Source organism: Lissotriton helveticus, chromosome 9 (assembly GCF_964261635.1).
Source record: "Lissotriton helveticus chromosome 9, aLisHel1.1, whole genome shotgun sequence".
Lineage (NCBI taxonomy): Eukaryota > Metazoa > Chordata > Amphibia > Caudata > Salamandridae > Lissotriton > Lissotriton helveticus.
This window is the reverse complement of record NC_136070.1, coordinates 21251384-21278708: the sequence shown is the minus strand read 5'-3', so window position 1 is coordinate 21278708 and position 27325 is coordinate 21251384. Positions and strand designations below refer to the sequence as shown.

Genomic DNA, 27325 nt, shown 5'->3' with positions numbered 1-27325 from the left:
TGAGAAGGTCGGTGCCCTTCTCGGAAATAGAAGCCTAGGGATTTCGTCGGGTTAATGGGCAGGCCAACGACCGTCTCAAAACGGTCAAAGATGGCTGCCAAGTGTGAGTGGTCCCCATTCAAATCTCGAAGGTACACTAAGATATCGTCAGCGTATATTGAGATCAAGATATGTGTACCCCCAATGGAAATGCCCACCTCAGCCGCTCTGGTCCGGAGCGCGATTGCCAGGGGTTCGAGTGTCAGTACGAACAGCAATGGTGATAGCGGGCAGCCTTCTCGGGTGCCTCTGTAGATGTCATAGCTGTCCGAGGTATACCTGCCCGTACGTGCTCTAGCCGTCGGGTTTGTATATAGTAAGCGAATCCACTTTATCAGGGTGTCAGAGAAACCGAAGCGTCTTATGACCTCAAACATAAAGCTCCATGGTAGGGAGTTGAATGCCTGTCGGAGGTCCAGGGCGATGCAGCCGGCCTGAGGTAGGTCCATTGGCGTGGCTGACATGAGGGCGTGGAGTCGCCTCGTATTCTGGGAGGTACTCCTCTCCGGGAGGAAGCCACATTGGTCTGGGTGGATTAGGGCAGGTAGATGGGCCTGCATGCGCATAGCGATAGATTTGCTAAGTATTTTGTACTCCATGGGGAGCATTGATAGGGGTCTGTAGTTACTCAAGTCAAGGGTATCCATGCCAGGTTTTGGAATGGATATCACAGAAGCTTGCATTGTCGTGGCGGGTAGGTGACCAACCTCGTAGGCAGTCTTGTATATTTTCTCTAAAACGGGTACTAGCGTTTCAGAGTAAGTCTGATAAAATTCCGCAGGCAGCCCGTCCATGCCATGGGTTTTGCCCCGATTAAGGGAGTGGATGGCTATTTTTATTTCTTGTTGTGTTATGGGTCCAGCCAGCTCAGTCCGTACCTCTCGGGTCAGGGTTGGGAACGGCAGGTCTCGTAGGAATTCTATCATGCCGTCTCCATCGCCCTCGGGGGGAGGGGCATATAGCCTCTCCAAGTGAACCCTAAATGCAGTATTAATCTCCGACTGTGTGGCCACGTCCCTACCCGTTTCGTCTCTGATGCTCGTAATCACAGGGACTTCGGGAGTGTCGCGGACCAGGCGAGCTAGGGCCCCAGATCTATCCGCCTCCGCCTGTTGACATCTCAAATAGTCCTTGTAATCAATGACCCTCAGTGTTTCCAGGAGTTCTGCATGTTCTATGTTGCATAACTGTAAGTCTCCCTTACGCCCGGGGTCTACTCCCGCTGCCGTCTCTAGATCTTTCAGGCGGTCCTCGACCTCACAGAGTTTCCTGTGTATTTCTTGTCTGGCCCCCACCAGCTGGCCGATCGCATCCCCTCTTATCACAGCCTTCATGGCATCCCACACCACTAGGTTCGAGGACGTAGAGTCCCAGTTCTCGTTGAAGTAATTATTGAGAGTGTCTGATAGGTGTGTGCGGAATGGGGCGTCTTCTAATAGCAAGGGATTGAGCCTCCAGGTGGGTACTGGTGAAGGCACCCTTCCCCAATGTAGATCGAGTGTCAGTGGTCTATGGTCCGAAAAGGTTTTAGCAAGGTAGTCTGAGGACGTACATTTGGACAGCAGGGAGTTGGTACACAAGAATCTGTCTAGGCGAGTTTGTAGGTTATGCATTGGGAATAGTATGAGTAGTCTTTGTGTGTTGGATGCAGGGTGCGCCATACATCTGTCAGTCCCCATCCCCGAAGCCAGGTTCCAAAGGAGGGGGGGGGGGGGGTGCGATCTGTCCAGGTCAACATCCAGTACCATGTTCCAACCCCCCTCCAGAAAGTTGTACCGGTCTGCGCTGCCAGCTCAACGGCGCCGCCAGGAAAGTTATTCTACGAACATCTATTACTGGTAGCCCTTGGAGGGGGGGGGGGGGGGGGGGGGGGGGGGGGGGGGGGGGATTTTATTCCGCCTTCGTAACATTGTGTCTCATTTCTCCGCAGGAATATAAGGTGTGAGGTCCCTCAATCACAGCTATCCTGTGGTAAACAGATCATGGTTAAACCGAACCTCAACATACAGATATTTTAACAAATTCAGTTTCTCCTGCGACAGGTCCCCTCCTGCTCTCTCTAACCCAGCTTTTCGATCAGTATACAATGGAAAGGATATCAGTAGGTCTTAGGGTCTCTGGCCCTATCCGTTCCAACCATTATTCCTGGGCATTGTCTGGAAGGTCATCCGCTGCTCTTGGTGTTACAGTCGGGAACAATACCATACTGTGTTCCGAGTCCGAGTGCAGTGTACTGTCCTCAGTGTCTATATTGATTATCTCTCGTTCATCTCGAAAGGAGCCCAGCATCGCAACAGCCTCTTTCTGGCCTTCCTTCTGCTGGGATTTAGTAGGTTTATGCCGTTTCGGTTCCGCAATCAGCGTGTTGGACATATCTCCCGCGTGGTCGGAATCGTCCTTGGAGCCGCTGGCCGGCGATCTCTGAGTCGGTCCTGAATCCTCCTCGATGTCTATCACCTCTAGCCATTCCTCCACATCCGTGGGGCTCTCAAAAAAGTGAGTTTTATTGTCATGTATCACCTTAAGGCGGGCCGGAAACAGCAGGGCATAGCGGAGTTTGGCTTTTCGGAGTGTCTTTTTTATCTCGTAATAGGAGGACCGTTGTTTCTGCACCAGGTTGGTATAGTCCGGGTATAGTGAGATACGCCTGTTTTCATATTCAATGAGGGACTTTACCCGGGCCTTTTGAAGCACTATGTCCCTGTCCCGGTAATTGAGGATTTTAACAATCAGTGGTCGTGGTGGCTGTCCTGGTCTCGGTTGTCCAGTAGGAATCCGGTGAGCCCTCTCCACGCAGAAGAACGGCGACAGGCCTTCCGCGGCCACGTTATCCCGGAACCACTGCTCCATGAATTCCGTTTCGTGAGCTCCCTCGCTCCGTTCCAGAAGCCCAATGACGCGGATGTTGTTGCGTCGATTGCGGCCTTCGGCATCCTCCACTCGCTCCATGAGGGAACTTCACTTGGTGTTGTATTCGTTGGATGGAGCCGGTGTGTTCCGCCACCGTCGGGGCGAGGTCCGTCAGTGTTGCTTAGTGGTAAGGGTACCCATCTGTGTTTCCATCGCGGTTCTGGAGTCCCTGATTTCCTTGAGTATCAAGTCCAATTTGTCCATTTGTTGGTCACCAGGAAGGGCAGAGTTCGACGTCAGCTGTGCAGAACCTCCGGGACCGGCTTCTAGAATGTGTCCCGCCGGTGCCCCATCCTTGCCATCCATTGCTTTCGCCCCTTTCCGGACCATGATTCTCGCCTTCGTACACGATCAGTGTCCGGGGCCGGGACCCGGGGCGGGCTCCCCCCAACCGCCACGCCACCTCCACTGGGGTGCCCGCCCTAGTCTCTTGTCCTCCCGCGTCGTCGGCGGGTAGATGTCCCCCAGAGCAGGGTCCGGCTCAGGTCTCCTTCCGAGGGATCGCAGCCAGCACCCACTGTTCGTCGCCCCGAGGAGGCACGGGGGGCTCACCCGCAATTTGTGTGACTGGCCGTCTCTGATTTGGCGGTCGTACCTCAGCACAGGGCGGCAATGATGCTCCTCCGCGCTCCCGGGCTCTTCGCTCAGGCCGGCGTCACTCGCTCCTCCGGTCCGCCGCAGCCCCCGTTTCAAGCCGCGTCAGGGGGGGGCAGATAGGAAAAGCAGGCATGTCCCCTCGTAGCACCCCCGTGCCCCCTCACCTCCCGGCACTCCACCAGGCCTTCGGTCAAAATCGTAGAGCTGGCGCAGCAGTCAGGCCTCCTCCGGTCGGATCTCCTCCCAAAGTCTGAGCCCGCAGACCGTCCTAAGCCCTCCACAGAGATGCAGGCAGGCACCGTCGTATCTGTCCCTGCCTCTGGCGTCATAAAGGGCTGTGTCTCAGGCAATCTCCTCGGGCCAGCCCCAGGCAGCAGCGCTGGGCGGCGACCAGCGGTCCGGACACATCCGTCACTCGAGGTCCCGGCTTGTAGCGTGGAGTTAGGCCTCAGGCGTCCCTCTCCCGTCCGCTCGATTTCCCCGGCTCTCAGGACCTCCAAATTTTCGCTGCGTCGTCGGGGGGCCCTACAGAGCCAGCGACCTTCCTGAATTGGTATAGGCTGCCCCCCAGGCGCGGCTTTCAGGATTTCCCTCTCCCGGCGGCACCGGAGCTCTAGCAGACTCCGTCCGCCATCATGGCCTGCTAGCCACGCCCCCCGTGCTTCATCCTTGAATGAGCAGAGTTGCAAGTGGGGGAGGCGGCACTTGGAAAAGAAAGGAGCACAGCCACTATTTTTTAATGCGTCCCACGCTGCCCAACAAAAATGTTTTATAAAGCAAAAGGGGCAAGCGGCGCACTTGGAAAATATCACGCACGATAGCACGGCTTGGTGTCACAGTGACAGCCGCTGCTGCAGAGTAGTACGATCACACCGTGGGCAGGATGGTTAGAGCATGCCCGTCACGCGCTTCATCCTTGAACCGAGCAGAGTTGCAAGAGGGGAAGGCGGGCACTTGGAAAAGAAAGGAGCACGACCACTATTTTTGAAAGCGTGCCACGCTGCCCAACAAGAACGTTTTATAAAGCAAAAGGCGCAAGCGGCGCACATGGAAAATATCATGCACGGCAACGATTGCTACTACTACTATGCTGGGGGAAAAAAACATACAATGTTGTGAAAAGAAGCGCGCCTGAGGTACTAACCTGATCACAAGTGGGGGAGGTGTGCTGTGTCAGCGTGCTGGAACTCAAACAAGCAGCAGCTGTTTTGAAGCACTCGTGCTTGTGCTGGCAGAGAGAGCCATACGTTTTTAAGAAGCACACGCGCCGCTGCTCGCTCCCACAAGGTGGATGCCAGCACAAGCACGAGTGTTTGAAAAGAGCTGACCAATTTCTAAAGGTCATTTCCTAGAGGAGCGCATGCGCGCTGCCTAGGCGAGACCTAAAAAGCAGTATTCAATGTCCTAGATCGAGGCAACAGGGGAAAAGGTGGACTTGAGATGGGATTCACTTATTGGTATATTGTTAAAATTTTTGGCTACATATTTGAAATAATTAAGTTTTGGTTGCGTATATATGTTATTAGGACAAACAATATTTAAACATAATACCTGTACCTTTAAGAGGTGATTCCACAGAATCCTAACTGATTCTGCACTAGAATGTACTTAACATGAAATCTTTTGATAATTGTCACTATTCAGCATAGTTACATTCTAAATTTTAAAATATCCTTTTACGGAACATTGCATAATACTATCAAATAGATTTATTTACTCATCACAAGATGGCTAAGAACCTTTTTCACACATTTAAATAAAACCATGTATTTTTTTTTTTTATCATATCTTAACCCCTTGTGTGCTTTGGATGCCCCCCAGAAGTCACGGTGGGCGTGTGCAGAGGACAGGATGGAGCCGTCCGAACTCTGCCCACTCAATAAAACTCCTGAACAGCGCGAAAATTCACGCAGGGCGGAAAGGGTTAAAAAAGCGCTTTTATTCACTTTGTTTGATGCTTGTCACATACAGCCCTGAAGAAGCGCTGTCTTTTGTTGCCAACATGGGTCGGCTGTTCTGTTATGGTTGAAGATCATGATCTGTTAGTTGTACCTACCCAAGGGTGCGGTCTTCCAAGAACCACAGGATAAGCAGTAGTGTCTGTTCATCGTACCTTCCTCGCACATCTGGTCGACAAAGCTGTCCTCGTACAGGAATGCATCCAAGTGCACCATGGGCTTGGTGCTCTGCTCCATCTGAAAGGAACCAAAGGACACCGCTCAGAGACAATGAGACACACTGCTTTGGGGCCCATATTGTACAAAGAGTGTAGGCTTTAGATGCAGAAAATCCAACAAGTTCTTGAGCCAGAAGTGGAGACTGAGTGCATGCAGCCCAGTGCCACTATGGTGGGTTAACTCCGGTACTAAACTACGCAGAGGTGTGGGTATTGCCCTGGGATTTGCACTGAATATGGGAAGGCTTCGTGTGCAGCACCACACCAGCAGGGGAAGCTCTGATGCTCACCTCTGACCCCAACAGGACCTCTTGGTTAAACATACTGTTCTTTACATAATGTGCCATGGCTCCTAAAGCACTAAGGTTTCCAATAAGACCACCCATGTCCCCTACTTCTGAGTTCAGGCATACCAAACTCGAATTTCTACCATGTTCCCTGAGCCTGCTAGGATTATAGAGTGTAATAATTCCAGCCGCCCATTCTGGCCTATGAGAACAGGTAGCCTTACAATAGTGAAAAACGAAAATGGCTGTAATTCACTATTAGGACATGCCACACACATCAGGGCTTGTCCTACCTTATGATTACAATGCACCCTGCCCTTGGGCCTACTATAGGGCTGACTCACATGACGTAAAGGGAAGGTTTAGGGGCTGGCAAGTGTGTGCACTTGCCCAGCCAGCATGACAGTACCAGACTGCACGCAGGTTCTGCAATGGCAGACCTTAGACACTTTTTACAAGGCTGCTTGAGTGGGTGGCACAACCAGTGCTGCAGGTCCACTAGCAGCATTTGGATTTACAAGCCCTGGCACTCCCGGTGCACTTTACTGGGGTCTGACAGTAAACCAAATAAGCCAATCATGGAAACCAATCACATATATACTTTATAGAGGGAGCACTTGCACCATGGCAATGATTGGCTGTGGCACAGTGCTCTGAGCAGCTAACACCAGCAAAACATATGAGGCACAGCAGTAAAAAGTGGTAGGGAGACTCACGCCAAGGTGCCAGGTCTAACACTCAGTGACCGGGTTCCTATACTTATACTAAGTTTAGGGGTTGAACTAACTCTAGGGTCCCACCCATGGGAGGACCTGGGGAGGGGGTGGTTACACCCCTTCCCCTTTGTCCAGTTTCGCGCCAGAGCTGGGGCTGAGAGCCACAGCAACCGGTTTGAACTGGGAAATGCATGGGACACCCTGTGTGCCCGAGGCAGTGTCTGAAAAGCATTCACTGAATGCAACTCACCCTGCCCCAATACACTAAAGCCTGTCCGGGGAGGTGCTGGCACCTCCCTGGACAGGAAACCTATTGTCCAGGCCTCCCCTGCCGGAGTTTCGTCCAGCAGCAGGAGGTCATACTCGTGTCTGTGGCAGCAGCATCCATATTGTGATGCTGAGGCTCTTTTAAACATTTACCGGTAAGTAAGTGTGTACATGTCTTCTCCCTCTAGAAGGGTGATAAAGCCATTCCAAAGTTAGCATAAACCGCAAGGATTATAATGCACTTAAGAGTATATGGTATGGCTATGTCATAGAACAGCTGCCATTTCAGAAGGCTTCCCAGTGGTGACATAATACATGCTTCAGCTCCTGGTAGGCCTCTGGGGTACCTATGCCCTTGGTTCCTAAGGTACCATATACTAGGGACTCACAAGGGTAACCCAGAAACCAATCTGGAGTGTACTTAATGTACATGCAATCAATTTAGAGAGCTAACAGCTAGGCTGTGGTCCTGATTAGCAGGGCTACAGCCAGACTAAAGTTGAAAAAACAGTGAAACACAGCAAAAAGTGGGGGTAACCATAGGAAGCAGATGCTACTCTTCTGCATTATGTACGTTTCATGACCAAGTGAAGGCACGCCTGTAAGAAACTGGCTCTATATATACTGCATCAAAGTGAGATACAGTGTGTATAGAGTCCAAGGGTCTCCAGAGGTTTGGCAGAGGCTACAATTAGATAGAACCTGCACTTGCGGCAGGAGAAGGGTCCTTGGGTGCCCTTCAGGGCAGCTAGGAAGCAGGTGTGTGATCGTCCGATGTTGAGTGCGTGGAGGGTGCTGGCTTCGTAGCGGCGTCAGGTGTTGTGGTGTTTGCGGGGCCAGGGGGTCTGGCGCTGGGTGCGGTTCAGGCACGGACGGGCGCAGACGGGCTTGTCTTAGGCGCGTCAGGGGAGGTGGGAGGGAGGAGCAGCTGGGAGGTGGGAGCGGGCCGGCGAATGTGCGAGCAGGGGGGCGGGCCGCAGGGACGGAAAAAAACGGGTGAGGAATGGCGGAGGGAAAACAGAGGGCAAAGCAGGGCACATCAATTACAGAAGGGGGAAGGAATAGAAGCAATACAGATGGTAATCAGTCCAAGACCATACAAAAACAAATTACAGGGCACAGAATCACAGGAGGGAGAGAAGGAGATGAGGGAAAATGCAGGTGGCAAATAACAGTCAATTGACAACAAACCAAGTCCAGCGAGCGAGTCTCGAACTCGCGTCTGGCAGCAGCAGCAAGCTGTGGGGGCGCTCACAACCGGTGGAGCTGTTGCGGCGGCGATGGAAGCGACCTGCCTGAGAGCAGGGTCAAGGGTCTACATAAGAAGACTTTGCCATAAAAGCTAAGAACAATAAGCAGGCCTAGAGTAAGAGGATGGCCTACCAAAGCCTTGAGCTGGGCTGGGTAAAAACATTTTAAAAGACAGTTCAGGCCTACAGTCAAGTATAAGTGTTATGGATTAGGTATGCAACTCAGAAAAGATTGAATATGTTCTAGGGATGGGGACAATTTAGAGTTGGCCACACAACAGCAAAGCATCAGCTCCTCCAGAAGGTACCTGCCTGAAATTTTAAAGAGGAATAAAATGGTAAAGACTCTAAAAACCTTCCAGGCTTCCTGTCTACCCAAACCTGCAAGTTCCCTACACGGACGGGTCTGCATCAGGGGCAGTAAACAGTGCATTGCACAGAGAGCAAAGGCTCTGGTATCATACCTTCTCCATGGCTTTGTGCTCAGAGCTCAGCATGGCGTCTTCAGGCATGGCTTGACGAAGCTCATCTGCAATAATCCGAAGCATGGCGTCTTCGTTACTCTGCAAAAGGTCCTCAAAGTCATCTATAGCAAGGAAAGAGTCTGGTCAGAGGCCCAGCTAGATGGAGCTAATGCATTCTAAAGAGCAACAAGATAAGCCTAAAACGGAGAGAAACAAGATCCCTTAAAGTGCCCTGAAAAATCAAAGATAAATCAGCAGTAAGCTCACGAATGATAGAGTGAAGCCAGAAACACAACAGAAATTATAGGGTTTGGAGCATGAAGTCAGAGGGAATAGCAGGACACTTCACAGAGAACCCCAAGGAGCAGAGTGGAAAAAGCAGCTAGACACATCGGAGCAAAGTTAGGGGACAGGAAAGAGCAATATGGACAGTCAAGACAGAGCACAATGAGAAGCCGGACTGACCACCATGAGCTAGGACAGAGCAGTGCAACGAGCTAGGAAAAGAGTAGCAAGCAGCCCCCTGGAGGACAAAAACAACAGGACGCCCCCAGGGAACCTGGACAGAGCAGAAGACCCACAGGGCATTCTGAAGGTGCTTTGTTATCCCCAAGAGCGCTCGTCTTTCTGTTAGAATACTCCCCTGCTCCCCACCCAAGTTCAACTTGCCCAAGGTTTTTTTTGTCTTCTAACCTAATGCTTTCCATGAAGCATTCCTTTACACATCTCTACCAAGGGGTTGTCTCCTACACCAAGCTGCTCTCACTGAGCACACATCTCCTTCCCCGTAGAGAGTGGTATTTGGGTGCTGTTTTCCTCATTAAATTCCCATCACCCACCCAGGTGCTTCTAGCCTCTACGAAAGCATACCCTTGACTTTGACCAATCCACCAAGAGTGTATCTTCGCTCTCCTCCCATACTCATTGGTCTGGCTCCTACATTCGCTTCTAGCCTCAAAGAGAGCATACCTGTGACTAACCCTCCAAGAGTGTATCTTGTTTCTCTCCTCCCATACTACAGTGCTTCTAGCCTCAAAGAGAGCATACCTTTGCCTTCGACTAATCCTCCAAGGGTGTATCTTCTCTCTCCTCTCACACTCTTTGGTCTGGCTACTACAGAAAGTGTATCTGCTCTTCCTCAACCGGATATCAGCATGACTGCCCAACCTCATGGTGCTGCAAGAACACCTCTGGGTGCATCTTCCCACCTCGGGGTACTGCCCTATCCCTCAGGGTGCATCCCTCCCACCTCAGGGTACTGCTCTATCCCTCAGGGTGCATCTTTTCCACCTCAGGGTACAGCTCTATCCCTCAGGGTGCATCCCTCTCACCTCAGGGTACTGTTATAGTTATAGGGGAGAGGTGTGGCGCCGCAGCTAGGGCGACTGACTCTGGAATCTAGGGATCACGGTTGGATCCCCGGCACCGGCAAAAGATTAGCCCAGCACCATGTGACTCTGGTCAATAGCTTGCTTAACCTTCCTGACGGCCCCCAGCGCCTAGAGACCCTTACGGGTGATTGCGCGCTTTACAAATATTGATCATTATTATATTACAGAACTCACAAAAAGGTAACCGGATGGTGTATCTACACTACTCACCAGATATTCACTGTGAGGATAGGGTGACAGACGCACACATGCGTTAAGACGAGAACCCTCACTCACCCAAGGGTGCCATGCTTCATCATTGAGTTTCCTCTTGCACACTGGGACCGCAAGGTAACCAGTGTGGGCTACAACTCTCCTGCAGGAGAGGAGCGCAGGTGTTTTGTGTCATCAAATGTAGGGTCGAGTGAGGGGCAGAGTGCAAGAATCAAATTAGGAGTTAAAACTATCTCCTGGATGACAAAGTCAATCCTTTATTGGTGTCTCCGGTGGATAGGTTAAAAACAGCTAAGTAAGAATAGGGATATGGATGTTCCCTATTAAGATATGGTTAACAGGTTTCAGCCTAGTTGGTCCGAAAGGTTCTTGGCATTCCCCAGGACCATATACTTTGTCACTCTGATCTATAAATGTGAGTAAATTAAAGAAATCAACTAAATTACTATACTTTTACTGGTATGGCATTGATCTGTGGTACCGGCTTGAAGTCAGGCCAACACTCTAAGGATATAAGAACATAAATCAAAATACAGTATGCATTTCAAATGTCCCATTATCAACAAAACACCATTGTCTATCACCATCACTGCAAAAGTGTAAAGTTGCAATTAAAAACAAGCAGTTGCATGAAGTCTAACCAACTGGAGACTACTGTTCTGAATCAACTTCCTATGTCCTTTAGATAGCAGGTCTCAGGATTCTAAAGGTATAAGGGGTACAGTGGCACATAATCAGACACAACACGAATATATTCCATCAATTCTAGCCCCCTCCTCCTTCTAAAACACTCCATCTCTAATCACATTAGGGCAGGATACGTCCAATTCACTGCACCATTCTATGAGCATACACCTCTAGGGGTGCCTGCCAGGGTGTATCAAGAATGGATCTATATTTCACCATACCACTCCGTGTTCAGTTACTAGACGGTCACTTGGTTACGGTTTCATGTAGCACCACGTTTGATCAGTGTCCGTGTAACGCAGTGTCCGTGTAACAGTGAGTGTGTCCCACTCACTGCGCTGTAATTGTCACGAACATGTAGTTAATTCACTCTCCTGATCATGTGATAGACATGCCAAACTCAACTAACGTGACTCCACTACCTGAGGCCACAAGCATGTTCCTTGAAACCCAAATATAATGTTACACAGCAGTGGAAAACCCACAATGGACATAGAGCCGATAACTCAGTCGAGAAGGGTGTAGAAGATGTTGATCTATTTGTCCGCTATGATGCCCTGTGTGAGACCCGGAGATGTGCTCCAGATCTGATAAAAAAAAATGTAAATGTAGTGCTTATATAGCTCACGTATCACCCCTGAAGGGGTCTCAAGTCGCTGTACACATACCGCTGTGGAACCCTTCCTTGTTTTCCCTGTGAGTGTCCACTCCTGGGCACCCCCAAGGTGGAGGCCAGGCATCCCAGCACTGTTGGGGCCGTTGTGGAGATTAAGCAAGCTATTGCCCAGAGTTGCAGAGTGGGACCCATGATTAGAATAGGCACCGAGGCGAGAATTATCAGGTCCGAGGAAATTGAGCCCAAGACCCGCCGAGGCGGGGAATTGAACCCTGGTCCGGGGCCAGATCTCTGCATCAGGGTCTGCCACTCTAACCATTGAGCCACGCTTGTACCATGAAGCAGCATGTGGTAGTGTCTAAAGCAGGGAGAAGTATGTCTAAGGAGTTTGGGGCTAGTTTTGCTCACTGTGTATACAAACCAAGAGACTTGTAGTTTGTGAATTGATGGAACGTGATTTAGGACAGTCAGGCCTTGATTGTCTTTCTGAATTCTACAAGGCTGTTGATGGTCCTTATCCTCTTAGGGAGCTAGTCATCAAGCCTGGACGCCTGAACGGAGGAGCTACTTCTAATGGGTACCTTTTTAAAAAGGAAATAATCTGGAATGGCTCTATTTTGGATCTGATGTTTGAGCTTGAGCTACACAGTCTGAGGTTTGAATGTTCCACTCCCTAGAACTGCTCAGCGTGCAATGCAGACGCCTTCGTATGATGTACTTCTCTCTTCTGGCAACAGTGTAGGGCTTTGAGGGTAAGTGTAATGGGGTCCAGCTTGCCTGCGTGTAAGAGATGTCTCGCTGCACGTTCTGGATTCTTCACAGCTTGCTTATTTCATTTCTTTGGAAGTAAGGTGTCGCGGTCATCTTCACAGCAAAGGCTGCCTTTTCGAGGATCTTACAAAGGACAGGCCCTTTGGGTACTAGTGTGCAGGGTTCCAATGATCAAGCCCTCGCTTCTTTACTAGATATATGTCTAGTTGATAAGGATCAACCGAGGATAGCTCTGGTAGGTTTGACCACAGGAGCGTCTTAAAGAATGCTTCAATATATGTTTGTAGGGCAGGAGTCTGAGGAAGACCCTGCTGAGTCTACAGCTTTCATCCGTTCCTTGGTTTCTTGTGCTGTTGGAGGGTTGAAGGGGTACACCACACCGCAGGTTGTATTTTGAAAGAAGCCCTGTTTGACAATGGTTGTTTTACAGACTGCTTGGAGTTGGAAGTATCCTTCCAGGTCTTCAACTATTGTTGATGAGGTGGCGCGGCAGCCAGCTGCAAAGCTCCTGGGTACCTTCTATGCTCACCTGTGAGCATGCTGCATTATGGACTATAGAGAGTGTTTTAAAGAGGTCTTTACTGGGGCATGGAGCCCAACAGATGCAATGACAAAAGTTAGCCTTTTTGTTTACTGGACAGATATTCTGTACTGTCTTTGGAGCCTAAAATATGTTGTTCTTACAGTATGTTTTCCTGCATTGTCTTTCAAGAAGTCTGATTTCCTTTTTGCATCGTTTTATAACAGAATTAAATCATCCCACTTTTTGATTAGGAGGTCAATGTAGAATATTTAGATAGGAATAAATGGACAACTATAAATAGAATTCTTTATAGGCATTTTTTGGGTTCAAAGTTTTGGTGGCAGTACGTTTCCCCCACGGTGCGTCATTGTCAAAATTCTGCCAGGGTCTGGGAGACATGTTTAGAGTAGTTCCTTTTGCTGGAGATACGGTCCTGGGGAGATTAACGTGAATGATGTTTTGATAGCTCCAGGTTGTAAAGTTGTTTTTTTAAATGTCTTTTCGATGATTAATCGGCATTGATGGTGCAGCATGCCGGATATACGAGTCCCAAGACTAGCTGATAGAAGTCCAGAGATTATCCGTCAGAAAGTAAACTGGATGTGTTCTGGAGCACGGGGCGTCTAACCAAGTACTGAGATCACCTAAGGTACAAAGCGTTGGGGGGATAATAGTTGTCACCAATACCGTGCCCAGAAGTGCATCAGTGAAAGCTGGGTTGTGAGGCGGCAGTCAACAGATGAGAAGGGATGAAGATCTGAAGGTTAAGGTGGGTGACAACATTCCATTACGGAATATTCATTACAATGGGAGGTAGGCATGATGTTTTTGTAGACCTCCACTACCCTTCTTGGATCACAAGCCGACTGGACTACGGAAACACCCTTTACGTCGGAACCACAGCCAAACTACAGAAAAAACTCCAACGCATCCAAAACGCCTCAGCCAGACTCATACTGGACATCCCCCGTCAAGCTCACATTTCCAGTCACCTGAAAGACCTCCACTGGCTCCCCGTCAACAAGAGAATAACGTTCCGTCTCCTCACCCACGCGCACAGAGCCCTCTACGACCTAGGACCCGAATGCCTCAACACACGACTGTCCTTCTACACACCCACCCGCCAACTACGATTGTCCTATCAAGCCCTCGCCGCAATTCCTCGCATCCAAAGATCCACCATGGGGGGAAGATCCTTCTCCTACTTAGCGGCCAAAACCTGGAATTCTCTCCCCACCCACCTCCGCCTCACACAGGACCACCTCTCCTTCAGAAAGCAACTAAAAACCTGGCTATTCGATAAGTAAATCACCCACCCTCCCTCAAGCGCCTTGAGACCCTCTGGGTGAGTAGTGCGCTATATAAATCTCTGAACTTGAACTTGAACTTAAGCAGAAGTTTTCTGTATTGAACCAGATACCCGTCAGGGTCAGCGTTATGCCGAATAAGCGCAGCATCACTAGTGTGAAGCTTACGATCACGCTTCAACCTTTCTGAAAATGGTAATGTACGTGCTCTAGAAAAGACTAGAGGACACGACTCCTGCCCATTCAGCTCAACATCACCCTTGAATTCACCCTTGTTGCCTCTAGTATTACTACACAACATTTCTCTTTTGTAAACGGGCAATCGTAACAGGGCTACAGACTGACAGTGTGCCATGGGAGAACCATAGGAGGCGATGGCTCAAGCCAAAATGTTAGATGCCAATCAACATTTTTAGAAGCAACCAATTTAAGACGAGTGGATATTTAAAAGTAACTGCATAAACCCAGAATCCCCACAACTTCAGGAGTAAAGTCATGTATGGCAATCTCAGTTGTGATATTCACAGCGTATACTCTGCTTTTATCTGTTTTATAGGTCTAGTAGAAGCTTTCAGATTTAATCCATTATCTTCACTGTATTCATACTTTACACTGATTTTCTGTAAGTTGCAGAATTCAATCAGAGATCCATTACATAATCACCATGTAAACCAAAACGCAAGAGTGCAATCCCTGTTACCACTGATACATCATTCTTTGACATTACAGCCTCAACTTAAGGATGAAAGGCTGTTTGTGAGAGGAACCCAACAAGCACAACCCTTTCGAGTTTGAAAGGTCTGATGGCAGCCGGCGTTTACAGCCAGAAGAAAAGACGTGGACTTCAGGTTGGGCTCGAAAGAGGCCTCTAAACCATTTCTTCCTTGTTTCTAGTTTCCACAGTTTGTTTCCAGAATAGCTTTGCTCGTGGAGGCTACGGCTCAATCAATACTATATGCTGGACTGGAAATTAGATTTTTGCCCAGGCAGAAGTGCAGTCACCACACTAATATTAAGGAGCAAGTAGGGATGAGGCATTTTTGTTGGTAGCGCTCAACTGGATGCCAGGCTGGAAACAAATCACAATTACTTGGACTAAGGCTAAACATACAAGGCTTCTGTCAGATCCATGCTATGCTGGTGTACCAGGCAAAACAAGGAAACTCTCTAATCTCTTTCCCCATGGCATTGCATGCCCTTTGTTAAAGTGCTCGAAGCTCTTGCCCGGCAATCAATCAATCACGAAATTTGCATAGCGCGCTACTCACCCGGAGGGTCTCAAGGCGCTTATGGGGGGGGGGGGGGTCCGATACTGCTCGAATAACCAGGTCTTGAGTTGCTTCCTGAAGGAGAGGTGGTCTTGGGTCAGGCGGAGTTGGATGGGGAGGGAGTTCCAGGTCTTGGCTGCCAGGTAGGAGAAGGATCTTCCTCCCATGGTGGCTCTTCGGATGCGAGGAACGGCGGCGAGGGCGTGGCTGGTCGATCGTAGCTGGCGGGTGGGGATGTAGAAGGTCAGGCGGTTGTTGAGGTACCTGGGGCCCAGGTTGTGGAGGGCCTTGTGAGCGTGGGTGAGGAGTCGGAACGTGATTCTCTTGTTGACGGGGAGCCAGTGCAGGTCTCTCAGGTGTCCGGAGATGTGGCTGTGTCGGGGGATGTCCAGGATGAGTCGTGCGGAGGCGTTCTGGATGCGTTGGAGTCTTTTCTGTAGTTTGGCTGTGGTTCCGGTGTAGAGGGTGTTTCCGTAGTCCAGTCGGCTGGTGACGAGTGCTTGGGTGACCGTCTTCCTGGTTTCGGTGGGGATCCAACGGAAGATCCTTCGGAGCATGCGTAGGATGTTGAAACATGATGATGAGACGGCGTTGACTTGTCTGGTCATCGAGAGGGAGGAGTCCAGGATGAAGCCCAAGTTGCGTGCGTGGTCCGTAGGTTTGGATGCGCTGCCCAGGGCAGGGGGCCACCAGGAGTCGTCCCAGGCCGAGGGTGATGATCCAAGGATGAGGATTTCCGTCTTGTCTGAGTTCAGTTTCAGGCGGCTGTTCGACATCCTCTCGGCTATGTCTTTCATCCCTTCGTGTAGGTTGGTTCTGGCGGTGGATAGGTCGTTGGTGAGGGAGAGGATCAGCTGGGTGTCGTCGGCGTAGGAGATGATGTTGAGGTTGTGTTTAGGTGCGATGGCTGCGAGGGGGCTCATGTAGATGTTGAAGAGGGTGGGGCTGAGTGATGATCCTGGAGGTACGCCGCAGAGGACTTCGGTGGCCTCGGATCTGAACGGGGGGAGGCGGACTCTCTGGGTTCTTCCGGCGTGGAACGAGATGATCCACTCTAGTGCCTTCTCTTGGATTCCGATGTTGCTGAGACGCTGCACTAGGGTGCTGTGGCAGACAGTGTTGAGCGCTGCGGAGAGGTCCAGGAGGATGAGGGCCGCTGTTTCCCCGTTGTCGAGCAGGGCGCGGATGTCGTCAGTGGCTGCGATGAAGGCAGTCTCGGTGCTGTGGTTGGCCCAGAAGCCGGACTGCGAGTGGTCGAGGGATCCGTTTGTCTCGAGGAAGGCGGCAAGCTCTCGGTTGACGGTCTTCTCTATGACTTTGGCCGGAAAAGGGAGGAGCGAGATGGGGCGGTAGTTCTTGAGGTCGGAGGGGTCTGCTGATGGTTTCTTCAGAAGGGAGCTGAGTTCGGCATGCTTCCAGCTCTCCAGGAAGGTTGCGGTGTCGAGCAGTTGATGATGTCCCGAAGTTGGGGTGCGATGACGGAGTCGGCCTTGTTGAAGACGTGGTGGGGGCATGGGTCGGTTGGAGATCCGGAGCGGATGGTGTTCATCGTGTGGATGGTGTCTTCGGTGCTGATCGGGATCCAGGCGCGGAGGGTGGAGGTGGGGGGCGTCGGTTCGGTGGTTGGGTGCGTGGTCTGGGCGCCGAAGCTGTTGTGTATGTCGGCGATCTTGCTGTGGAAGAACGAGGCGAGCGAGTCGCAGAGGTCTTGTGAGGGAGTGATGTCGTTGTTTGCGGCGCTGGGGTTGGCGAGCTCTTTGACGATGCTGAAGAGTTCCTTGCTGTTGTGTGCGTTGTTGTCTAGTCGTTCCTTGAATGCTGTCTTCTTGGTGGTGCGGATCAGCTGGTGGTGTTTGCGGGAGGCGTGCTTGTAGGTGGTCATGTTGTCTGTAGTCGGGTCTTTGTGCCAGGCTTTCTCGAAGATGCCGCAGTTCTTCTTGGAGTTCTTGAGGTCGTCGTTGAACCACAGGACTTTCTTGCTGCCGGGCCTGCTGGGCTGGTTTTTCAGAGGTGCGAGGTTGTCGGCGCAGTTGGTGATCCACTGTGTCAGGTTGTTGGCTGCTTGGTTGGGGTCCGTTGAGCAGGCGGGAGGGTTCTGGCTCAGGGATGTGGTGATCTGTTCGGTGGTGATCTTGTTCCAGCTCCTGCGGGGAGCCTGTTGCGGGTGGCGGTGAGTCGTGTTCCTTCTGAAGCTGAAGTGGACGCAGCTGTGGTCTGTCCAGTGGAGTCCGGTGGAGTGGCTGAAGGAGATGTACTTGCTGGAGGAGAAGACTGGATCCAGTGTGTGTCCGGCGTAGTGGGTGGGGGTGTTCACTAATAAAAATAAAAGGGAAAATGTCTAGGAGGAAGGTAAAGGAGAAGCCCAACTCATTTCCACACAACACATCAAAGGACTCTGGGATCTAACATGAAGTTATGAATGTGTATTGAGGAGTAATGACAAACGGGTTAAATATGCCTGATCAGTCTGGTTCTGGCAGAGAAGTAGCCTATTAACCATGTTATGTCTCAACCTCTCATGCACACTAGTTCAGTCCTTGTGACTAGCGTTTAGAATGGACAACTGGTATTCCCATGAACGCAGATCGTTCCTCTTACAGCACCTTCGGCAGTATGAGGTGGTTGGGGTGCAAACATGCCCGAGACTGGCCTCTAGGTAGCATAGATCCTGCTCATGTCACCACCTGTAATTGCTGCTCCGGCTGTTACCTCGCCGCAGGATGTGGTACCTCATTCTTTAGAAAGTTGTACAGGTTCTGCTCAAGTCACTCTTTGGAATACCGGGTCTGGCATGCGGCAATAAAGCTCTTTTGGAGTAAACAAAGACCGAGCTACATTGCCACATGTGTACCAAATCGTTAGATCTAACTGGAGAAATCCAAAACTCATCCTCGTGAAACCACACCAATGAACACCCAACAGTGCATGTTAGAGCTTACTTCTAATACAGCACAAATGTGCTACATAGGTAACAACCGCTTAGCTCCCAGCATCACTTACAACCAATGTACACAACTATCATCCAACAGAGCACATTATGCAAAACTTCTCACATATGCAGGATCAGCTCAAAGATTCACACAGCCAGCCAGCATCACCAGGCCCACGCCATCTCTAAATGACTAGGTGATTAGGTAACTAAGAGATGAGTGATCAACTGGTGAATGTCTTCCACCAGTCACTCCAACATCAAAATCACATCCACAGCTCACTTAATGTGGCACTACAAACCAAGCCGGCACCAAAAAGAATACAATTCTCAGGACAAATGATCAAGGCACAATTAAGGCTTTGTTCTGAGATGTAAACCCCAAAATCAAAGCAGAGGAAACCCACACCCCCAGACTGCCAACAGCTGTATGATGCCATACTAACTGCAGAGTGTGCGTGTACGAAAGACAATGACATAATATTACCTGGCACCACATAGTAAAAATACATTTCTAATGCTGCAAAGAAAATACTTTTACTCTTCAAAGTTTCCCTTGTGAATTATTTTATGTTGGACAGACCTGGTGGAAAGAGCATAAATCTAGTCTTGGAACTTCATCACAAGTGGCCCGGTGCAGGATGTGATAAATATGACACCTGGTAGAATTGGATTCCCCAGGCAACACAATTTAACGGGTATGATAATTACCTATTTAAATTTTAGCAGCACTCCAAAATGGGGGTAACATGCAGATTTTAGTGCTTAATGCACCAAATTCCCATTATCCCAGAATTGAGCAGAAATTTTTCAAACTTTTACATTTCAACAGGCTTCACCCAGGTGAGAACAGTATGATAAATTCCTTCTGCAAAGATCCTGTCCAAGATCCACAATCCTTTGTGTTTCCCGTCATGTGTTTGATGCAATTTCCTTTTCCTGTTCTTTAACTATATAAAGGATTCAGTCCAGCTCAAGAGTGGGCTTCAAATAAAAGTGGAGGTTTTATGCTTGATATCTCACTCCGCCCACTCACTCATCCTGACTTCTTGCTCCTGAAGAAGTTCTCAATCAGATTCCGGATTTCTTCAATCCTTTGAAGACTGTGTCTATCGAGCGGGCTTTTTACGCCTTAGGCTTCTCCCTCTTCAGAAGGTGGCAGCTTCTATGGGGCACTTGCCTACCACATATTTCAGTGTGTGGCGAGTTGTGGCCTCCCGGAAACTGTCACCTGTTCATTGGACTGCGAAACAACCAGACGGGAATATGGCAAATGTCCAGACCTGAACATGCAGCCACTCCCCTTCCTAATTGGGTAGATCTTTTGTATAGTTAGCGAAGTGGGGTAAGCGCGGAGTAATATTTTGAACACAGTGCGGTGAAATCATGATTGGAAGACACAATTTTATAGTCCGATCCGTTCAGTGGTGTCTTGTTATCCCGGTCCCATTTATCTCAGACAGTGAGGGGGTTTTGTGCTCAGTCCTGTAGCAGTGCTCTGTAAATGTTGGATGTGGGCCTTTCTCCTTTTAGGTTAGGTTAGGTTATAGCAGTCACAGTACCAGATTGGTGAGGGTGCCCCAAAAATCCCCCGATATAACTCTTGCAGCCCTTGCAATGTTTAAAAACTCTCCTGTTCATATTGTAAATGTACACCTATCTTTAAATATCACCAAACACCTGTACATATCAATGTCCAGCATCCTCCTCAATCTAAAAAACGTATTTTTGGGATGAATGGATGTCCCCCGATGGCTTCTGACAAGAAAGAAGATCTTTTCCAGATTTTCTTAATTACCCATTCCCTTAGTAGTGACATCAATAATATCACATTTCTCATCGTCAAGTGTCCAATCGGTAAAAACAGACCTCCAAATGACCTTAATACCGAAGTCCCTCTATGTAACTACAGACAGTTCATCACATACGCTAAAGTAAAGTACAACGCCAACACCATCAATGAAGTAGGACTCTGCTCTAGACAATCAAGCAGAGCCTCAACCCCCGGCCAGGCCCACCTATTCCTCACTGCACAGAAAACTAAAGCAATCAACCTCTTCTTTAGTAAAAAAAAAATACAAAAGATCCAACAGCACATTGACAACATCAAGACAGCTTCATCTTTCACCCACCCCTTCCCGTAGAATCCTGCAATGGTCGGCCTTCAAAGCTCAATCTCTTCCGGATCGGACATACTCTACAACCTCAAAGCCACTTAATGAAGATGATGCCTTACCCTCCTCCTTCATCAAAGCTCTCTTTGGGGACATTCTCGTACCCTTCATTAACACCGTCAATGTCTCTCTCACTCAAGGCATCTTCCAAGAAACTACGAAGACAGACCAGAGCCATCTACTTCTGAAGAAACCTACACTAGTCCCCGATGACCTTACTAATTACCAAGACATCATTCACCTACCAATCATCAGCAAGGTCAGAGTAAGAGCAGTCTATGTTCAACTCCAGGAACACAACTATGCAAACGATTTCTTGCACAACTTCCAGTCTGGCTTCAGATCACACGGCAGCTCAGAAACTGCGACCTTAGAAAACGTAGACTATGATCCCTCAGCAGCTCACACTCGGCCATCCTACACTCATATGCACCCTGGAGTTATAAATGGGATTCTGGTTCACCTCGTACTTCCCCAACCGACACCAGTTAGTCCACATTAACACCTCCAGGTGACAAAATACCCGATCACTTGAGCAGTTCCCCTGGGCATCAAGATTCACCGACAGGTTAAGGATAGACGACTCTACTTGAAAGTCACCTTCACTCAACACATCCAATGCCCCAACCACTATTTGGACATCATGTACACCTAGATGACCAGCACCTACCTGAAGCTAAATCCAACCCAGACAGTATTCCTTGCATTTGCTAATAACAAAAAATAGTACAAATCGGAAATAGACCTTCAAGGCTTAAAACCCCAACTTTCACAAAATGCCAAGTCACTTTAACTTACCAGACACCAACCTCACACTCAAGTAACAAATCAATCAATCAATCAATCAATCAGGGTTTTTGGAAGTGCGCTACTCACCCGTGAGGGTCTCAAGGTGCAGTGTCAGGCTTCATCTGATGCGGAGGAGGAGTTTGTTTCAGGTCTTGACCGCAATGTAGGAGAAGGATCTGCGACCTGCTCTGGCCCTATAGATACGAGAGACCATGGCTAGGTCTGCAGAGCGGAGGTTTCTCTTTGGGGTGTGGAAGGAGTTTCGTTCGTTGAGGTATTGGGGTCCGGTGCTATGGAGGGCTTTGTAAGCGAATGTGAGCAGTTTGAAGGTTATTCTTTTTTCGACGTGAAGCCAGTGGAGGTCGCAAAGGTGTTGGGTGTTGTGGTCATATCTTGGGATGTCGAGGACGAGTCTGGCTGCAGCTTTCTGGATGGTCTGGAGTTTGTGGAGGAGCTTTTTGTTGATTCCAGCATAGAGAACATTTCCCTAGTCTAATCTGCTGGTGAGGAGTGCAGACAGTCTTCCTGGAGTTGGGGGGGATACATTTGAAGGTCTTGCAGAGTATGCAGAGGGTGTTGAAGCATGTGGAAGACACAGTGTTGATTAGGCGGGGTTATGGCGAGTGAAGAGTCAAGTATGATGCAGAGGTTGCGAGCCTGGTCCGTAGGGGTGGGTAGGTTTCCAAGGGCGGGGGCCACCAGGTGTTGTACCATGTGGAGGGGGAGGAGCCAAGGATGAGGACTTCTGCTTTCTCCGAGTTGAACTTCAGGCAGCTGTTGATCCTCCAGGTTGTGATGTCCTTCATCCCTTCTTGGAATCACCAGGTGATGTCGGGTTCCTTGTTGAGGAAGAGGATGAGCTGGGTGTCGTCGGCGTATGAGATTATTTTGAGTCCGTGTTTTCTGACGATGGTTGCGAGGAGGGCCATGTAGATGTTGAAGAGCATGGGGCTGAGGGAGGATTCTTGCGGAACTCCGCATCTGTTCTCTGTAGGATCGGAGAGGAAGGGCAGGAGTCTTATTCTTTGTGTTCTGCCTGAGAGGAAAGATCGAATCCAGTCTAAAACTGTTCCCTGGATGCTGGCATCGTGGAGTCTGGCGACCAGTGTGTGGTGGGAGACGGTGTCCAAAGCTGCTGAGAGGTCTAAGAGGATGAGGGCTGCTGTGTAGCCTTGGTCGAGGAGGGAGTGGATGTTGTCGGTAGCGGCTATGAGGGCGGTCTCAGTGCTCTGGAATCAGGATTGAGAGGTGTCGAGGATGTTGTTGGTTTCTATGCAGTGCTCTAGCTGAGTGTTGACAACTTTCTCGATTACTTTATAGGAGTGGATGTGGCTCACTGGTTAGAGGCGGCAGACCCGGAAGCAGGAGTCGGCCCGGGACCAGGGTTCAATTCCCGACGCGGCAGGGTCGTGGACCAGGGTCAGCGGACTCGATAATTCTCGCCTTGGTGCCTACTCTAACCAGGGGTCCCACTCGGCAACTCTGGGCATTAGCTTGCCTAATCTCCACAACGGCCCCATCAACGCCGGGGATGCCTGGCTTCACCTTGGGGACTCCCAGTAGGGACCATCCCACAGGGAAAGCCAGGACGGGTTCCCCAGCGGTATACCGCGCCAGGATACTCCGGTAGTAATTGAGCGCGCTACAAAACAGCTTATAACATAACATAACATAACTTTGGCGGCGAAGGGGAGAAGAGAGATGGACTGAGTGATCAAAAGGTAGGGAGGAGGAATAAATGTCCATTTACTTCCCCAGGTTTAGTATACAGGTTATCAAATGTGAAAATGGACACTAGTTACAAATCTAAACCATTGGGTAAAGATACTATGGTACCCTCAAAAAACTCAATGTTTTTACGGTTTTGCGGTGTATATCTATTCTCCGCCCCACATTGTAGTTTGTGGCAGTTATCATTGGGTACCATAGTTTGTGCTTTGTGCCCGCCTCATCCAGAGGCTCCTCTGGTCTAGCTTGCAGTGTCCAGAGATGGTTTTAAGGGTACCCCCACCAAGTAAGGGTAAAAATAGTGAAAAGTGAAATTTAAAAAATATAGAACTCTACCCCGAAGGAACTTTAATAAATGGTATGAGTCTATAGTGATAAAACATAAAAGGTACTTGTAAGAGATCAAGTTACTGGATCTCTAAGTATTATAAGAGTTTTGTCGACATGTTTCAGCCCCCCTTGGCTCGAACGAGTCTATGGGGCTTTCGTCAGGACTTACACGTATACATACAAACATATAGCGGTGGCATGTACTTACACAATTAGTGTAGTAACTTATTTGGTTCACTGCCTTATTGTAGGCTGTCACTGCCCAATCACCCTCTGTTGCGCTTGTCCAGGGGCAGAGTCAGCACAAGCGGCAATTTTGGAACCCACGCGGCTCTGAGCTTCAAGGAAGCTGGAACCCCCTGATGATACGAATTGACAATCACTACAAGCGCAACAGAGGGTGATTGGGCAGTGACAGCCTACAATAAGGCAGTGAACCAAATAAGTGACTACACTAACGTTCGAGCCAAGGGGGGCTGAAACATGTCGACAAAACTCTTATAATACTTAGAGATCCAGTAACTTGATCTCTTACAAGTACCTTTTATGTTTTATCACTATAGACTCATACCATTTATTAAAGTTCATTCGGGGTAGAGTTCTATATTTTTTAAATTTCACTTTTCACTATTTTTACCCTTTCTTGGTGGGGGTACCCTTAAAACCATCTCTGGACACTGCAAGCTAGACCAGAGAAGCCTCTGGATGAGGCGGGCACAAAGCACAAACTATGGTACCCAATGATAACTGCCACAAACTACAATGTGGGGCGGAGAATAGATATACACCGCAAAACCGTAAAAACATTGAGTTTTTTTAGGGTACCATAGTATCTTTACCCAATGGTTTAGATTTGTAACTAGTGTCCATTTTCACATTTGATAACCTGAGAAGAGAGATGGGCCAGAAATTCTTGAGGTCAGTCGGGTCTGCAGAGGGCTTCTTGAGTAGGGATTTGACTTCGGTGCGTTTCCAGACGCTGGGGAAAGTGGCAGTCTGGAGACGGCAGTTGATAGTTCGTAGTAGCTTGTGTGCGATAGCGGAGGCAGCCCTGTGGAAGATGTGCAGAGGGCAGGGGTCAGTAGGTGCTCTGGAGAGGATGCTTTACAGTATTTGCGGTATCAGGGGTCCCGGTGAGGAGGGTCTGCTGAATGGTGTTTCTGGTGGGGGTTGTTGGGTCGGTGCCGTGGTTTTGGGCGTCGAAGTTGTCGTACAGCGTCTTGACCTTGTGGTGGAAGAAGGAACGGAGTTTGTTGCAGAGGTCTTCGGAGGGAGGGACGTTGGTAGTTTCAATGATGGGTCTGGTGAATTCTTGTATGATGGCGAAGAGTTCCTTGGAGTTCTGGGTGTTGGAGAGGATTCTGTCTTGGATGAAGATTCTCTTTGTTGATTTGATGAGTTAGTGGTGTGCTATGGTGGAGGCCTTGTTAAAATGTTAAATAAATAAATGTTGTATACTTGTAAAGCGCACAGCTGCCCCAGCAAAGGGGCGTCCCGGCGCTGTATACCGCTGGGGAACCCGTCCTGGCTTTCCCTGTGGGATGGTCCCTAATGGGAATCCCCAATGTGGAGCCAGGCATCCCCGGCGTTGATGGGGCCGTTGTGGAGATTAGGCAAGCTAATGCCCAGAGTTGCCGAATGGGACCCCAAGTTAGGGTAGGCACCGAGGCGAGAATTGTCGAGTCTGCTGACCCTGGTCCATGACCCTGCCGCGTCAGGAATTGAACCCTGGTCCCAGGACGACGTCTGCTCCCGGGTCTGCCGCCTCTAACCAGTGAGCCACACCACTCCTTGTAGGCGGTGCATGCTTCCGGGGTTTTGCTGTTTCATCACCTTTTCTTCAGTCGTCAGCAAGATCACTTGGATGCTCGGAGGTCCGTGGTTAACCAGGTGGCTTTCACATTGTGTTGTCTGGTGGAGTACTGGAGGGGGTGAGAGTATTGGTGCAGTTGGTGATCCATTGGTGGAGGTTGGTTGCTGCTGTGTTTGTGTCTGTCGTAGTAGGGGAGGAGGGCAGCTGAGGGTGGAGGTGAAGTATTCGTGGCCTGCGATGGCATTGGTGAAAGGGGAGCCGGGTCTGGGCAGTCTGTAAGCAAGTGTTCAGCGGAGCATCATTCTGGGGTTGGGCTGGATCTGGAAGTGGATGTGTTCTATGAGGGGAAAGGCGTCGTCCGAGTTGGTGGTTGTTAGTCGGCAGGAGCTTTTGTGGACGATGGCGAGGCTTCCTCCTGGGCGGTTGGGGCGGTCTTTCCTCAGGATCTTGTATACGTCTAGGATGGCGGTTGAGATGTCGGGGACGGAGCCAAAAAAACAAAGATGGCATGGTACCTGCTCTCTCTTCTAAAAGAAATAAACCCTTTTCTTCCAAAGATACTTAAAAAATGCTGTTCCCACACTTGCCATGACAGTAGCGAAACGTGATATTGCACAGAAGTGGGGGGCTCCGGACGTGCCCACAGTGGAAGGTTGGGCTGAACACATGGACATCCTAATGGTCACGGAAAGAGCTGTGTATGTCCTTCGAGCAGCCCCCAGGAAATGGAACAAGGTGTGGACAGACTGGAATGTTTACAGGGGGGAAATCTGTGAGCCCTTGCCGGAGGATGATGACCTAGATTCTGAGGAGGAGGGGGAGTGATAGATGAGACTAGAGATTTATGCTTTTCAGTACTAATTGTACCGGCGTGATGGGAGGATGGCACTGAGTTCAGACACAAGGGCAAAGAAGCGTGATTGGCTGAGGAGAAGTATGCGACCTAATTAGAAGTGATGAAACTAAGTTGGGATATGGGGGGGGATATGTTTCTTGAAAGTTACTAGACAATTTCATAGGTTGGGCATCGTGACACTGCTACGTGACAAGTTAAGCACTATTGGTAATATATATTGATGTACGGAACTCCATCGGCGAGGATTGGGCAGACAGATTAAGATTGTGTTGTAACGAGATTGCTACCGCCAATGGTTCCAGGTTGATGTTATGCAAACGTAAATGTGACAAATGTATGCATCATTCTCACTGATTGCACCACCTTTATGTTAATAAAAGATTTATAAAAAAAAAAAAAATGCTGTTCAAACAACTGGATGCTGGTTACACCCCGCTCCATGGTCTCCAAGACTCCATTTTACAACCCCTACTACACATCTCCTCCAGGGCCCAAAGAAAAATAACCATATCACCCCCATACAGATGGAACTACACCGCCTTTCCTTGACTATCTTCACCATCTTCAAAACCTCCGGCCGACATTTACAAAGCCATCACAACCATCACCCCTGCTTATCTTGCAGACAAGCTCACCATCTGTTGGAGTCTACATGAGCCCCCTCGCAACCATCGCACGCCAGCACAACCTCAACATCATCTCCTACGCCGACGACACCCAGCTGATCCTCTCCCTCACCAACGACCCCGCCACCGCCAGAGCCAACCTACACGAAGGGATGACAGCCGTTGCCAAGTGGATGATGAACAGCCGCCTGAAACTGAACTCGGACAAGACGGAAGTCCTCATCCTGGGATCTTCACCCTCCGCCTGGGACGACTCCTGGTGGCCTCCCGCCCTGGGCAGCGCACCCAAACCCACAGACCACGCACGCAACCTGGGCTTCATCCTGGACTCCTCCCTCTCCATGACCAGACAAGTCAACGCCGTCACCTTGTCGTGCTTCAACATCCTGCGCATGCTACGTAAGATCTTCCGATGGATCCCCACCGAGACCAGGAAGACGGTCACCCAGGCCCTCGTCACCAGCCGTCTGGACTACGGCAACTCCCTCTACGCCGGAACCACCGCCAAACTCCAGAAGAGACTCCAGCGGATCCAGAACACCTCAGCACGACTCATCCTGGACATCCCCCGCCGCAGCCACATCTCCGGGCACCTGAG

At 49.7% G+C, this 27325-nt stretch overlaps 1 protein-coding gene across 2 annotated transcripts in view; it reads right to left on the bottom strand.

The window, feature by feature from the left end:
* LOC144782601 (uncharacterized) overlaps positions 1 to 27325 on the bottom strand; it is a 97456-nt gene that overhangs the window by 54675 nt on the left and 15456 nt on the right. For both annotated transcript variants that reach the window (XM_078661968.1, XM_078661969.1), the window contains exons 2-3: positions 8707 to 8828; positions 5603 to 5741 (exon numbers count right to left, since the gene is read on the bottom strand). In XM_078661968.1, the coding sequence (XP_078518094.1) occupies positions 5603 to 5741; positions 8707 to 8828 (261 nt within the window). The remainder of the gene's footprint in view (positions 1 to 5602; positions 5742 to 8706; positions 8829 to 27325) is intronic.